Below are 16,822 nucleotides of genomic sequence, written 5' to 3'. Positions count from 1 at the left end.
TCATCATTATTAGAGCATTGTCCAAGTGAGGAAAGGATGATGGAGACTATGATTCCCCCACAAGTCGGGATGAGACTCCGGACGAAAATAAATAAATAAATAAATGAGGCCAAAGAATCCCAAAAAAAGGAAGAGAAAAGATGCCATAAAAAGAGAAGGCCCAAATAAAAAAATAAAAAAGAGAGAAAAAGATAGAAGGGGCAATGCTAATATCCTTTTACCACACTTGTGCTTCAAAGTAGCACCATGATCTTCATGATAGAGAGTCTCCTATTTGTCACTTTCATATACTAGTGGGAATCTTTCATTAAAGAACTTGGCTTGTATATTCCAATGATGGGCTTCCTCAAAACGCCCTAGGTCTTCGTGAGCAAGCGAGTTGGATGCACACCCACTAGTTTCTTTTGTTGAGATTTCATATACTTATAGCTCTAGTGCATCCGTTGCATGGCAATCCCTACTCACTCACATTGATATCTATTGATGGGCATCTCCATAGCCCATTGATACGCCTAGTTGATGTGAGACTATCTTCTCCTTTTTGTCTTCTCCACAACCACCATTCTATTCCACCTATAGTGCTATATCCATGGTTCATGCTCATGTATTGCGTGAAGATTGAAAAAGTTTGAGAACATCAAAAGTATGAAACAATTGCTTGGATTGTCATCGGGGTTGTGCATGATTTAAATATTTTGTGTGATGAAGATATAGCATAGCCAGACTATATGATTTTGTAGGGATAGCTTTCTTTGGCCATGTTATTTTCAGAAGACATGATTACTTTGTTAGTATGCTTGAAGTATTATTGTTTTTATGTCAATATTAAACTTTTGCCTTGAATCATATGGATCTGAATATTCTTGCCACCATAAAGAGAATTACACGGATAAATATGTTAGGTAGCATTCCACATCAAAAATTCTGTTTTTAGAATTTACCTACTCGAGGACGAGCAGGAATTAAGCTTGGGGATGATGATACGTCTCCAACGTATCTATAATTTTTGATTGTTCCATGCTATTATATTATCAACCTTGGATGTTTTATATACATTTATATGCTATTTTATATGATTTTTGGGACTAACCTATTAACCTAGAGCCTAATGCCACTTTTTGTTTTTTTCCTTGTTTTAGAGTATCGCAGAAAAGGAAAATCAAATGGAATCCAATTGACCCGAAACTTCACGGAACTTATTTTTGGACCAGAAGAAGCCCACGGAGTATCGGAGATGGACCAGGAGAGTCCCGGGCTGCCCACGAGGGTGGGGGCACGCCCACCCCCCTGGGCGTGCCCCCCTGCCTCGTGGACAGCCCGGAGATCCATCGACGTACTTCTTCCTCCTATATATATCCATATACCCTAAAAACTTCGAGGAGCAGAATAGATCGGGAGTTCCGTCGCCAGAAGCCTTCGTAGCCACCGAAAACCAATCTAGTCCCGTTCCGGCACCCTGCCGGAGGGGGAAATCCCTCTCCAGTGGCCATCTTCATCATCCCGGTGCTCTCCATGACGAGGAGGGAGTAGTTCTCCCTAGGGGCTGAGGGTATGTACCAGTAGCTATGTGTTTGATCTCTCTCTCTCTCTCTCGTGTTCTTGAGGTGATACGATCTTAATGTATCGCGAGCTTTGCTATTATAGTTGGATCTTATGATGTTTCTCCCCCCTACTCTCTTGTAATGGATTGAGTTTTCCCTTTGAAGTTATCTTATCGGATTGAGTCTTTAAGGATTTGAGAACACTTGATGTATGTCTTGCGTGGGATACCCGTGGTGACAATGGGGTATTCTATTGATCCACTTGATGTATGTTTTGGTGATCAACTTGCGGGTTCCGCCCATGAACCTATGCATAGGGGTTGGCACACGTTTTCGTCTTGACTCTCCGGTAGAAACTTTGGGGCACTCTTTGAAGTACTTTGTGTTGGTTTGAATAGATGAATCTGAGATCGTGTGATGCATATCGTATAATCATACCCACGGATACTTGAGGTGACATTGGAGTATCTAGGTGGCATTAGCGTTTTGGTTGATTTGTGTCTTAAGGTGTTATTCTAGTACGAACTCTATGATAGATTGAACGGAAAGAATAGCTTCATGTTATTTTACTACGGACTCTTGAATAGATCGATCAGAAAGGATAACTTTGAGGTGGTTTCGTACCCTACCATAATCTCTTCGTTTGTTCTCCGCTATTAGTGACTTTGGATTGACTCTTTGTTGCATGTTGAGGGATAGTTATGTGATCCAATTATGTTATTATTGTTGAGAGAACTTGCACTAGTGAAAGTATGAACCCTAGGCCTTGTTTCCTAGCATTGCAATACCGTTTGTGCTCACTTTTATCATTAGTTACCTTGCTGTTTTTATATTTTCAGATTACAAAAACCTTTATCTACCATCCATATACCACTTGTATCACCATCTCTTCGCCAAACTAGTGCACCTATACAATTTACCATTGCATTGGGTGTGTTGGGACACAAGAGACTCTTTGTTATTTGGTTGCAGGATTGCTTGAGAGAGACCATCTTCATCCTACGCCTCCTACGGATTGATAAACCTTAGGTCATCCACTTGAGGGAAATTTGCTACTGTCCTACAAACCTCTGCACTTGGAGGCCCAACAACGTCTACAAGAAGAAGGTTGTGTAGTAGACATCAGTACGTAATGGACCGGTGATGGAGAATTATGACGGATGCGGTTCATCATGTAACAGTCATAACATAGGGTGACACAGAACTAGCTCCAATTTATCTATGTAATGTAGGCATGTATTCCGAATATAGTCATACGTGCTTATGGAAAAAGAACTTGCGTGACATCTTTTGTCCTACCCTCCCGTGGCAGCGGGGTCCTATGGAAACTAAGGGAATTAAGGCCTCCTTTTAATAGAGTACCGGACCGAAGCATTAACACATGGTGAATACATGAACTCCTCAAACTACGGTCATCACCGGGAGTGGTCCCGATTATTGTCACTTCGGGGTTGCTGGATCATAACACATAGTAGGCGACTATAGACTTGCAAGAAAGGATCAAGAACTATCATATATTGATGAAAACATAATAGGTTCAGATCTGAAATCATGGCACTCGGGCCCTAGTGACAAGCATTAAGCATAGCAAAGTCATAGCAACATCAATCTCAGAACATAGTGGATACTAGGGATCAAACCCTAACAAAACTAACTCGATTACATGATAAATCTCATCCAACCCATCACCGTCCAGCAAGCCTACGATGGAATTACTCACGCACGGCGGTGAGCATCATGAAATTGGTGATGGAGGATGATTGATGATGGCGATGGTGACGGATTCCCCTCTCCGGAGCCCCGAACAGACTCTAGATCAGCCCTCCCAAGAGAGTTTAGGGCTTGGCGGCGGCTCTGTATCGTAAAACGCGATGAATTATTCTCCCTAGTTTTTTCTCCCCGAAAGTGAATATATGGAGTCAAGGTTGAGGTGGTGGAGCGTCAGGGGGCCCACGAGGCAGGGGGCGCGCCCCCACCCTCATGGACAGGTGGAGGCCCCCCTAACGTGGATCTTACTTCCAGTATTTTTTATATATTCCAAAATAATTCTCCATTGATTTTCAGGTCATTCCGAGAACTTTTATTTCTGCACAAAAATAACACGGCAATTCTGCTGAAAACAGCGCCAGTCCGGGTTAGTTCCATTCAAATCGTGCAAGTTAGAGTCCAAAAGAAGGGCAAAAGTGTTTGGAAAAGTATATACGGCGGAGATGTATCAGGTACCCCTCAGGGTCGACTCGCCTTTCCAAGTAACAGTTGTAAAGTCCAAGTATCTGTATGTCCAAACATCAAGGGGAAAACCCGAGGAATCACCCCCGGTGAATTCCACTCGATGTAATCATCAAGGTGAATGTAAGAGGATCCACCCTCAAGGTTCACACTTGAGGGGTTGCACGACAGAGCCGTATCGGAAGTGGTTAAGGAGGAAATCACCCTCGATGACCACGACCGAATAGCTACACTATAGAGATCTCATCACGAGTGATGTATGAGGTTCCACCCTCGGCACTCGATCTGCAGAGTCGTACAACTAGTGGGGGTGATGTGCGGTGTTGGGGCCTGGACATCGATCATGTTGATCGAGTCATCGAACATAAAGCGGGGCAATTGGGACAAGGTGGGGTCACTGATGGATCTCTAACCAACCTATACTAAGCAGTTTAGAATAAGCAGGTAAGGTATGAAAGCAGGTAACAAAAACAGGCTATGCATCAGAATAGGATCATACAGAAAGCAGTAGCAGTTCTAGTGCATGCATGAGAGGGAAATAAATGGGCGATATCGGAATGCTCAAGGGGGGGGGTTGCTTACCTGGAAGCTCTGCTGAAAAGGAAGAAGTGTCGTCGACATAGTCGATCACATGGGCAGCATTGGTCTCGGGGTCTACCAGAGAGAAGAGGAGGAAGAAACAATAAATATAAAGCAAACATAGCATCACAAAGCATAACATGGCAATATGTTGTGCCGGGGGTAACCTAACGTATGGCTACACAATACAGGTGAAGGGGGAATTCAACCAGGAATGTCTTTCCGGCTCAGGACCTGTGTCAGACAGATGACCGGAGGGGGAATGTTCCATGTTTAGCTAGTTAGAGGCATGTGATAGGTGAACGGACCACGTATTCGGATACGTCACATTTTTCTGAGCAACTTTCATGTAGAAAACATTTTCATCGGAGTTACGATTTAATTTCTATGAATTTCTAAGGGTTTAAACATTTTCTGGATTTATCTAAATTAACAGAAATGGACTTATGACATCAGCATTGCATGGGGATGACATCAACAGTCAACAGATTGGTTGACTGGTCAAAATGACCAGTGGGGCCCGCTCGTCATAGAGAGTGGGTTAAACAGAGTTAAAAACTAATCTAAACATAGTTAGTTAAACTACTGGGCCACCTGTCAGTGTCTAATTATGTTAACTAATTAGCTTAATTAATTTCATTAATTAGGGGGCAGTGGGCCCCTTTTGTCAGTTGCACGGGCCGGTCCAGTCAGCAGAGTTGACTGAGTCAACTCAGTCAACAGGGCCCCACGGGCCCACGGTCAGTGGCTCAGGGGCGGGCCCCAGGCGTCCTCGTGAGCCCACGCCGACACTGGTGACCAGAGTAACTCCGACGGGCCGTTTTATGGCGGCGCATCACCGCCGAGGTTCGGAAATAGCCGTCCGGCGTCTATTTGACGTGCGAGAGGCGCCGTTTGGACGCGGTGAACGAGCCACATCGAGTGGCGGCCGCGGCAGCAGCTGGGGAGGCCGGAAAGGGCGCCGGCGACGAGCTGCAGTGACGGCGGCTTCTGGGCAACGACGGAAATGACGCTAGAGAGGGCGGTTGCACGAACTGGAGGGCGCTGCGGGTCCCTACGGCGTTGAGGAGCACGGCCGAGAACCTGATCGAGCTCAATGTCGGCCAAAACGATGGTGGCGAACGGCGCGGCGGAGACGTCCTACGGCCACGGTGGCTAGCTGGGCTACGGGGACGGAAAGGAGCAGGGAAGAGGGGGGAGGACGTGCGGTGCTCACCGAGGAGCACACGGGTGGCTCGTTGACAACTTAGGAGCGCAGATGGCGAGGAATCGCGACGACGGCGTCGCGATGGCCGGAGAAGGGGATCGGGTCGCCGGCGTTGTTGTGCTGCTCCCCGACTTGATCCAACGACACCAAACGAAGGGGTCGACGGCGCTGGGGCTCCCGGACAGATCGGCGGGGTCGGAAGGGCTCGGTGGCCGCGGGGTCGACGGAGATGTGGCGGCGTCCACGCTCGGTTGTGCTCGGCAGAGAGAAGGGAGGAGTGGGCGAGCTCCAGGGAGAGGGAGAGGGGGAAGTGGGCGCTAGGGTTAGGAGGGGGAGAGAGCCGGGGCGTGCCTTATCCTCTTCGAGGAGCGGTGGATGGCCGACTTGGTGACGCCCTGGCCGGTGGATGGCCGCCACCTCCCCTGCTTCTGTGTAGCGAGGAAGAAGACAATGGGGGAAGGCAAGCTGGGCCGCCACTGTGCACTTGGCCCAACGCACAGTGGGCTCTTTTTCCTTCTTTTTATTTTTAGCTTTCCTTTACTATTTTTCTTTTTATTGACCTGTTTTGCATTTTCTTTTAGTACCAGTTGAATTTTGTTTTAAACAAAACTTGGCACATAATTCTAGCACGATATCTTGAGATGGAACAAAAAGTTTGGATTCAAAAGGAGTTGTCTAACCATTTTTAGAAATTGAAAAGGCCAATTGAATTGCTGCTAGAGCACTAAATTAATACCCAGAGGGATTTTGGGAATTCAAAAGAGGCTGGTTCCAACATGAAAATGGTTAGGGGAATTTATAGGACAAAGTGAACATTTTTGTTTTATTGCTTGAAGAAATAAATATTTGACTTGCATTTTAAATTTGAAATTGAGGTTGAAGTATTCTTAATTATTTTTCTTAGGGCATGATGACGATGACTTGGCATCATTAGTGTGGAGTTAATGTAGCACGATTCTCGGGGTGTTACAGACTAGGGTTCCAGGGAGGGGGTATGAGGGGGTTATGGATGGGAGGTGTCGGGCGGCGCCGGAGTTGGGATTAGAAGAGGAGCGCCCGCCCGCCCGCTCTTCCTCTCGTCAGCGACGCATGCGACCAACTAGTGCAGTCAGTGTATATTGAGGATGGGACAATTACGCTTCAGCCTCTAGTTAAGACACACCCGATTTGATTTGCCGTTAATTTTTTTAAATGGAGGCGATTATAATCGGCCGGCCGACCGAAGCTTTGTCCGGTCACACCGCTCACTCGCTCAGCATCCGACCAACCGAAGCTTTGATCCTTGCAAATCTGCACACCAAACTATAGGTATATAGTTCTTGACCTCCAAACATATATCCTTCTTAGGTATCAGAATGATATATTTGTGTTATATAGTCATAGGTTCAAGCTAGTGATGCTATGTAATCTCTCCATCACCACTCTGAAATCAGCTTTGATAAAATGATAACCTCTAAGCACTGTCTAAAGAAGAACACCCTAACAAAACCATCTGGTCTCGGGGCTTTGTGTGAAGGTAGGCCATTTATTGCATTCCAAAATTCCTCTTCATTTAGTGGACAGTCAGGGCTTGTTTGGTTCTAAGACTAGTATTGCCACACTTTGCCACATTTTTTTGCCAAGCTTGCCTAAGGTTAGTTCATCAAAATGAGAGCCACAAGTTGGCAAGCCTAAAGAAATATTGCCACACTTTTTGTGTGTATGCCATGTGGGGCTCAAGTGTGGCTTGCCTAAGGTGTGGCTTGAACCAAACACTCAACTAAGTTGGTCAAACTTGCCTAACCTTAGTTGTGGCAATCTTTGGCTAAGTTAGTCACGAACCAAACATCCCCTTAATCTCATGCAAAGCCATGGTTGCACAAAGACCCACAGATTTTAAACTCATCACTCTTTGATTTGTCTACATTGTTCCGAGAATTCCATTGAAGTGGTTGAAGAACACAATTTCATTGTCGTTGGTGAATTATGATCATTAATCTGACATGCGCTGGTTGTGTGCAATGATGTAGTAACAAAGTTGTTTAAACTTCCACCAACTCAAGTTCTTTTATGGTGATATTTTTTGTTTTGGCACCTCAAGCCTTGATCACTTCAACTTCATTTTGGTCGCATCTAATTATTTTCCGTTCTTGTTCAAAATGGTGTGATTATGGAGGAAATCCTCTTCATGCTCTCCATCAGTGTCGCGCTTATGCTTCATGTTAGAGTATTGGTAGGGGTGGTGCTAGTGATGTACGTTGTTTCGGCCTTTGTGATGATAGTGAAATTGACCAATAACTTGAACAAGCAGTTGCAACACAAGTGTCTAATGATCGAGCTCACGATGCTGGAAATTGCGCACATTCTCACGTTTTGGCTCTCCAAATTAGTGATGTACAGTACAACATATGGATCCCTGGTAGATCACTCACCTTTGAGTCGGTATTATCAGATCTTCTGCACCACTCGCCAGTTTTGAGTTTTGACAAGAGTAGATAATTAGCTACCGCCAGTTTTGTTGTCAGTGCATTTGCAGTCGAACAACAACGACTCACTATAGAATTGCGGCGCGATTGCCCCCGCATTGCAGCGGGATTTTTAAGTGCAAATTTTTTGTTAATAAAATCATGAATCATGACGAAAGATGCAAATCTGATGAGGAAATAGTTTCTTGATGAGGTCGAGTAACTATTTGTTCTATGAAAGGACTTTGTTGTTCGTGTTTGCGTTAGTTTATTGGACATGATGTCCTCTACTACTTACTAAGCCTTTTGTCCCAAACAAGTTGGGATAGGCTAGATATGAAACCCTTTCACGAGGACTTCCCAGAAGGTGACCCATCCTAGTACTACCCTCGGCCAAATGGGTTTCATACCCAAATGACTGGCTAGTTTTTACGTTGGCTCGTCAAGCCTATCACAACCCTTAGATATGAAACCCTTTCACGAGGACTTCCCAGGAGGTCACCCATCCTAGTACTACTTTCGCTCAAATGGGTTCCATACCCATGGGACTGACTAGTTTTTACGTTGGTTTGCCAAGTCTATCATAATCCTCCTCTTTTACCCGGGTTTGGGACCGGCGAAGTTACTTGATGTCCTCTATCTAATTAAAATTATATCATTTGCTATTTTTTTCATGAGTTGTTTCTTTTTCCTGAAACAAGGCCTAAGCTTTCTCTCACTTCGGAGGTAGTAGTTTATTTTTTCAAAAATTGAGGAGGATAAGATATTTTCTTTTGAATTGAAGATAGTTACTAGGAAGATTAATAATTGGGTCGTGTCACCGTTCATCATTCTTGGCATCAAGGCAGGTGTTCCTTTGATGTTATTTTCACGGGGGTGGTCCTTTGATGTTTATCTTCAATAACTATGAAATTCATTGTCGTATATCTCGTCGTGTCATCTGGTTGCATTCAAGACGTCTTGATTTTTTTAACACATCACTCATACATGCATAGAGACATTTATCTTTATGAACAAATCGTCATAGATGCCTTTTTTCTGAAACGAAGGTTTAAGAAGAACCCGACTTTAAATTAACGAAGCCATTAACTAGCCAGGAATTATAACGATCCATACAATGGAAAATAAATATGCCTTTATAGTCCATGACAATGTCTTCTTTCACTAAACGCATATCATCAAAAGGCCTGAAATAATTTTAGAAAAGGACAATCATCAATGTCAAGTCTAGAAACCTAACCATGTGAGCGATGCTTAGTTCGCAAAACGTCCTGGTTGCTAGCTGTTTTCCTTCATCTTATATTCCCCCAATTTTGGCAAATTTCCGTGGACAGACGACCACGTTCCGTACTTGTGGACAGCAAAGTTTCCAGTTTGGCGACACACCTCGAGAGCCGACGTGGCCGTGCTAGGCAGCTAGCGCTTAACATTGGATGGCCACCGTGAGCAGCTATCTACACTCTCTCACCATTGTGCCCGTCAGAACCGCTGCCACGGTTGGCTCGGCACCACAAAAGAGCACGCGCTTCTTCCCCGCCCAAATCGAAACAAGGAGCCGGCACACAACCGCCCCGGCTCGCCTCGGAGGGCTCACCGAATCCCGAACCCCACGGCGCGAGTTCGCCGGAAGACGAGGTGAGGCTCCGAACCCCCGCCGATTCTTGCGGTGTCGTCTTCTCGCAGCCGTTCCTCGCCTGGGTTCTGCCCTGGCTTCGCGGGTTCGTGGTGGTTGTTTCTAGGACCATCTGAGAGCGGGGATTTGTGTGCGCGCGTGTAGAATTAGGTCCATAGTATCATAGCAGCTTTTTGGTCTGTTTATGTGGGTTTGATTTGGTTGGCTAGCTTTGGTCAACAGTCGTTTCCCCAAATTTTCCGCTGCCCTGAGATTATTATTGGCTTCTGTAACATGTGAGATAGCATGGGGGAAATTCTCTTGTGATTGGGGACTGCATATCTAACCTAGGTTAGAAACTTGGGGTTTGTGTGTTTACCAGTTTGGGTTGATTAGAATTGCTTTCTCCCTATATCTAAAAAAATACAGCAGAGGATATGACCTTCGGAACTCTGGTTCCCAGTTGAAATTTACTACCTCTGTACCAAAATATAAGACGTTTTTGTAGGCTAAAGTAAGTAGGGCTGTTACTTGTGTTGCTTAGGTAGGAATTGAAGTATAACTGATGCAGCTTCCTGCCTTCCGCAGGCATCATCGCTTATAGCTCTTTCAGCATGGAGCTCTGCACAGCTTCTGTATCTATTTCACCGCATCGCCCCAGTATATCAACGTCTAGCCGTCCAGTGCCATATACTCGATATGCCGGTTCAAGATCCTGTATTTCCAAAAGGACAAAGCGATCTTCACTCTATGTCATCAATGCTGCATCAACTAATGCCCTGCTCTCTTCTCGGACCCTACCCACGCAAACTAATGGTGCAGCTGCGAAAGGCATGCCCAGCAAAAAGCCCAACAGTGCACTGGAGCAACTTGATATCGAGCGTGGTGTCTGCATGCCTTTCCGAAAGTACTCCCCGGAAATGGTATTGTGCACTACGAGCATTTGTGTTTACAAGGTTGGTTTGCTGAAATTTGGTTTTAACTATGCCCATTTCCATAATTGATAGGTCAGGAGTAAAGTCTTGGGATCAAGTGGCTCTGTACTATCCCTCGCTAGTCGGGGGGCGGAGATCATTTGGAAACTAGGCTTTTATTGGTCATCTCTGGTGTATGACTACTTGGTTGGACGGGATGAAGAAATCGTTCCGTTCCGTGCCCGCCAGCTCCGCAATCTTTTATGTGATCTCGGGCCATCATTCATAAAAGCAGGACAGGTTATATTCTTTTCACTTTCTGATAAATCTCATCGAAAAAAAGATTTCACTTGTGCTATCTGTTGTGTCTTACAATTCCAACATTGTTTAGTTACATTATTTTTTCAGGTTCTAGCTAACAGGCCTGATATTATTCGTGAGGATTATATGAGCGAACTGTGTATCCTACAAGATGACGTTCCTCCATTTGCTAACCAGGTACATGGTTGCAATAGAATATTTTTACAAATTGTTCTGGACAGTGGACACGTATTGGGTTAAGGCCGATGAAATCAGGATGATTAACTAAGCGTTGCTTATTGCTGTATACCTGGTAGGTGGCCTTTTCCATAATTGAGGAGGAACTTGGCCAGCCTCTAGAACAACTATTCAGCAAAATTTCATCAGAGACAATAGCAGCTGCAAGTCTGGGCCAAGTCTACCGTGCCACACTAAGAGAAACCGGCGAGGATGTTGCTATCAAGGTTCGTGTTCCTTTCACTTTCTTTTCTTACTTGAGATACTCTGACGTTTGTGACTTGATGCACCATTTAGTGGGGTTCTTTGACTATAAACATAGTCTACCTCCTTCTCCCTGATAAAATTTGTATCCTTTATAGCTGCATCATTCATGAACTAAATGCTAACATATGCTCCAGTAGAATGTCCAGATGTTGATAGTGAAGTATATGTGGATTGCCCAACCTTCTCTGTCAGGTTGGATTTTTGGTTCCACTGGTTGGTGCATGAAACTTAATATCATATCAGACCCCAAAGGTCTTGGGTTCAAGTCTGGGATCTTGGGATTTAAATATTAAAATATGCCCTGCCCTATTTGTGTCCATGTTTAGGCCTTATTGAGCTGCACGTGAGAGGGGGTGTTGAGGTGTATGTGGATTGCCCTAGTAGTTGCTGCATGAAACTTAATAACTACCACGATTGTCTTTTACTTTTTGCTAAATTTTTAAATCATATTTTTGACTTGTAAACGGAATGAGTTTATTTATGCTTATCTCTTTGATTTCAATCATACCACAGGTTCAGAGGCCAGGGATTGAGCCAATAATATTCCGAGATCTGTTCCTTTTCCGCACGCTGGCTTCCTTTTTGAATGGGATTAGCCTTCAAAAACTAGGCTGCAATGCAGAGCTTATTGTTGATGAATTCGGTGAAAAACTTTTGGAAGAACTTGATTACACTCTTGTAAGTATTTTCTTTGTGCCTTCTTCCCGTCGATGTTAAGTTACAGAGTAATGAATCACTAGGTTCATGCCTGCACGTTTCAGCTGGGGTTTTAAGTTGATATCTTCAGATATTTTAAAATTAAGTAACCATGTATATATGTGAACACTTGTGCCTTCAATAGTTAAAGATGTTCTGTTTCCTAAATGGCTCAAAGGTACATGAACCTCTTCTAACACTTCGAAATCAAAAGTAACTTCTCATCAGTAGTGATGTATTTCCGCAAAAATAAAATGAGTAGTGATGTATTGTGTATGACTATTACAGAAGCATATGTTTTGTTTAATTTGGAGAATAGTTATGGGATGCCTTTTTTTGAGTTGTTAAAAGATGATCAGAATTTTTAGTGCCTTAATATTTATAGATTTGTTGAGTCATACAAATGGTGCGTGCATATTTGAAGAAAATATTGGCACATGAATAGATGTCGGTAGCACACAGAATGGTTAATCTACTAATACTCTTTTTATTGACATCATAATCATGATCTTTCACTGTTTTCACTAACAAAGCGACAAATTATAATTTTGGATGTACCCAATGAATGGAAAATATGACAAATGCTTCAGATGGCACATTTAGCACTAAACCCACTCTGATGTGGCGAACTTGTAAGTATAAATGGATCTGGTTGCTTGTTGTTTTCTGGAGGAGACGACAGTAGCTTGTATGTTCTGATCAATGCGGCCTTTCAGTGCAATAACCAACCAATTGTTCAGCAATTTTTTTAAGTTCACTGTTTGTACCGTACCCACAATGCACGAGCGCAGCAAATAGGAAATCTTAATTAATTTAATGACCGGAGGCTTAACGAGTGCAGTATCACAACCTTCTTATTTCCTTGCATGGAGGTATTGCAACCTTTTATCTATGTGTCATTAAGATACTATAGGTCTTTTCATTCCAGCAACACAGATTTTATGTTTCATGTTTATTTGGTGATGAATGTCTGAATGGGAGTTGACGGCCTTCCTTTTCTGCGCAATCAGGAAGCTAGAAACATCGAGGACTTCATAGTAAATTTTAAGAATGATCCAACTGTGAAGATCCCTCTAGTATATAATAAGTTTTCAGGTTCTCGTGTTTTGGTGATGGAATGGATAGATGGAATCAGATGCACTGATCCGCAGGTTTGTAGAATTCATCATATTAACTTTTACTTATTTCTAATGTGGATTAGTTCATTTAAAATTTGTAGCATCATTGAGTTTTCAATTTATTCCCTCAGGCTATAAAAGAAGCTGGGATTGATGTAGAAGGCTTTCTCACAGTTGGAGTGAGTGCAGCACTGCGCCAGTTGCTTGAATTTGGCCTTTTCCATGGAGATCCACATCCTGGAAATGTTTTTGCGATGCGAGATGGCCGTATTGCTTACGTCGACTTTGGCAATGTTGCCGTCCTTAGCCAGGTCTGATTTTTTTTTGGTTGTTTGGTAGTAGCAGAATTTGTCTTTACAGTTGCAATTGATTGGATTCTTATTGTTGCTTGCCTGTGAATATATAATTAATAATATATCATGCATGCCCTACTACCAATGATTCTTTAGTGTGAAAAACTTTTCACTTAGGTGGTCAAAATGTACGTCGGCTACTTATAGTTCTGCAATCTGCTAACACCACAAAAAATGATGCCCTTATTGTGAATGCATTCTTGTGATTTACTGCATTGGCAGATCAAGAAATTGCTTACATATGTTTTATTGCCGTTGTTTCTCGTATATGCAGCAAAACAAAGAAATCCTGATTGATGCTGTAGTTCATGCTGTAAATGAAGACTATGCAGAAATGGCAAATGACTTCACAAGGCTTGGTTTTCTTGCTAGTGGAACAGATGTTTCCCCAATTATCCCAGCTCTGGAAGCTATTTGGCAAAACTCAGCTGGAAAAGGCTTGGCAGACTTCAATTTCAGGAGTGTGACTGGTAATCCCTATTTTCTAAATTTTCATTCTGCTCATAAATGTATATATATTTGCTTGATATCTTGTCAGTTTACATGTTTGTTGGGGGTGGGTGTTCTTGATCGTTAATCCATGATACTTTTTGAATGCATCCCTTGCGGTTGCTCACACATGTTGAAACTTTCTTTATTGTTTTGCTTCCCCTAATGATGAATTCTTAGTGTAACACTGCTCCATGTATTCAGATATACTTTTTACTAATGAATGAAATTGAAAATTACAGGGAAGTTTAATCAGCTCGTGTACAATTACCCTATCCGCATCCCAGAAAGATTTTCTTTGGTCATTCGCTCTTTGTTGACGCAAGAAGGAATTTGCTTTACTCTCAAGCCTGAATTTAAGTTCCTTGAGGTATGACATTTGCTACCTTTTCAGTGCTTATGAGAACAATACTGTACATTTGTTTGGTTACTTATGCTCTTCACTGTATGTTTCTTAATATTTAGGTTGCATATCCGTATATAGCAAACCGTCTTTTGACAGATCCAAATCCTGCTCTCCGTGAACGGCTGATACAGGTATGTTTTAATTTCTAAGAACCCTCTTAACATGACGCTCATTGGTTGTTTCTGCCATATAATACATCACTATGTGAGCCGTAAATGTGCAATGAAGCATCGGTACACGGGTACAGAGAAAAACAGCAAGCTTTTATTTTTTCGAATACGCAGGCATTAGTAGAAGAAAGCCACTGTTGTTGTCTATAACATTTCTGAGATATTATCACCATTTCCACACCAGGTGTTATTCAAAGATGGATTGTTCCAGTGGAAACGACTAGAAAACCTTATAGTTCTTGCCAAGGAAAATGTGTCAAAGATGAGTACCAATCCTGCACTGAAGAGCAATAGCCTGTGAGTATTGAACCCACTGTTTCTGTCATGCTGTATCTGTCTAGCTGTTCCTGCAAGTATTCTGATCTTTCGTACTGCAGGCAAACTGTGTCGAGTCAAAAACTGGAGAAGAAACTGGATCTCACTGACACAATAAAAGATGGAGCACGGCTGTTCCTTATCGATTCTGGGATCAGGAGACAACTTGTAATGGCTTTCACTGAGGACTCCAGGTTGCACGTAGACGAGGTACTATTCTACATAAACTGGTCAATCTTGATTCAAGGGATCAAATGCACTTATCACTACGGCCACGAACCATATATAAGATTTAAATTTCTCGACGATGGATCACCGCAACCCTGTTTCTCTCTTTTGCAGCTTGTTGATGTATACAAACTGGTGGAAGATCAGATAGATATACCTTCAGTTGCTCTTGAGGTTCTCCAAGGTAAGTCAATCAAACTCTGTTTTTCATGCTCTTGTCGTTCGTGGAAACATTTCTCCCTGCTTAGCGATTCACATTTCTCCCGTACTCTCCTGTGCAGATTTGCCATCGGTCGCACGCGATTTCATGCTTTCGTGGAGTGATTCTGTTCTGTCAGATCGCCAAAACTAACCCAGCCAAAACGCTGGACAGCAAGCGGAGACCTGCTAGTTAGGAACAGCAAGCAACTTACCTCGAGTTAATCTGCAAATAGAGATATAGATAGATAGACAAGATTCTTCCCCTATTCTTTGGTGGGGCACTCCTGTATAGCAAGATTTGCTCGTGCTCGACCTGCACATGCCACTTGTATAGTGGAACACGGACTTGTATATAACTGGAGTTTGTAATAGTAATTCTGGAACAAAAACAGCATATAGATATAGTAGTAGTTTTGTTTTTGTATAGTAAGTAGTACGTACTGTAGTATATATGCAAAGGGGTATGCTGATTTGTATACGATTTCTTGGTGTGCGCATGGGTATCTTCTTTGGCTTGAACTCGTAGGGCCCGTGTCCGGCTCGAACCATGACCTTCTAATCTGTGAAATTGGTAGAGATGCCGGCCAATCTCGAACCTGTACCAATTTAGACCAGTTTGGTGCACCGGGAAATCCTCACCAGGATTACTCTCTGCTTGCCCCTACATGTCATACTAGAAGGGTTGGACACGCAGCGTTGTTGGTGTAGTTAGGATTCATAAAGATAAAAATTGGTGGCGCGTGGAAAATATGAAGTTTATGTGTGTGGGTGTGTGTGTGTGTGTGTGTGTGTGTGTGTGTGTGTGTGTGTATTGTGCTTGATTTTGTGTTATCTACTAATAAACATATACTATATGGAAAAGTTACTTATGTTGGTTTTTTTTTTTGCGAAAGTACTTATGTTGGTTGTTGTATATACTATATTGATACTCCCTTTGTTCCTAAATATAAGTCTTTTTAAAGATTCCAATAAAGGACTACATACGGAGCAAAATGAGTGAATTTACGCTCTAAAATATCTTTATATACATCCGTATGTAGTTTGTATTGAATATCTAAAAAGAATTATATTTAGAAACAAAGGGAGTACTACAATGTCACATGTTAACGCTTCTTTTTTAGATAGTCAGACGGTGCAAGGACTGATATGTAACTTTATTTTAGGTAGTGAGAGGATGCAAGGGACTAATGTGTAACGTCTTTTAGGTAGTGAAAGAGTGCACGAGACCGACGTGTTGCTTCTTTTTTAGGTAATGAGAGGGTGCAAGGGGCCGATGTGTAACTTTTTTAGGTAGTGAGAGAGTGCACAAGATAGATGTGTTGTTAGGTTCATAGTAATAGTGTCCGCTATTGCGTCCATAATAGCGCTACTGCAATAGCATCCGCTATTGCTCCAATTGAATGTCATTCCTTTTTGTTTATAATCAAGAAATATAATCCCGTCGTTCAAGTGTTCATCTAAGGAGATGCATGGCAACCTACGCATGTAAAGATTTGGGGTAGGAGGAAAACTGAAC

At 42.9% G+C, this 16,822-nt stretch overlaps 1 protein-coding gene across 1 annotated transcript; it reads left to right on the top strand.

Annotated features, from left to right (window-relative positions):
- The first annotated feature begins 9,402 nt into the window (after positions 1 to 9,402).
- On the top strand, positions 9,403 to 15,787 carry ACDO1 (Protein kinase superfamily protein). Its single transcript, XM_048713973.2, has 15 exons — positions 9,403 to 9,635; positions 10,201 to 10,535; positions 10,620 to 10,826; positions 10,935 to 11,024; positions 11,144 to 11,290; positions 11,844 to 12,008; positions 13,037 to 13,177; positions 13,276 to 13,455; positions 13,772 to 13,967; positions 14,229 to 14,356; positions 14,452 to 14,523; positions 14,747 to 14,859; positions 14,940 to 15,087; positions 15,220 to 15,289; positions 15,387 to 15,787. The coding sequence occupies exons 1-15, from the start codon at positions 9,434 to 9,436 to the stop codon at positions 15,455 to 15,457; spliced, it is 2,265 nt and encodes a 754-aa protein (XP_048569930.2). The 5' UTR covers positions 9,403 to 9,433; the 3' UTR covers positions 15,458 to 15,787.
- The last annotated feature ends 1,035 nt before the right edge of the window (positions 15,788 to 16,822 follow it).

Source organism: Triticum urartu, chromosome 4A (assembly GCF_056163025.1).
Source record: "Triticum urartu cultivar PI428250 chromosome 4A, HENAU_Tu73, whole genome shotgun sequence".
Taxonomy (NCBI): Eukaryota; Viridiplantae; Streptophyta; class Magnoliopsida; order Poales; family Poaceae; genus Triticum; species Triticum urartu.
The sequence above is the reverse complement of the archived record's forward strand: the minus strand, read 5'-3'. Positions and strand labels throughout refer to the sequence as shown.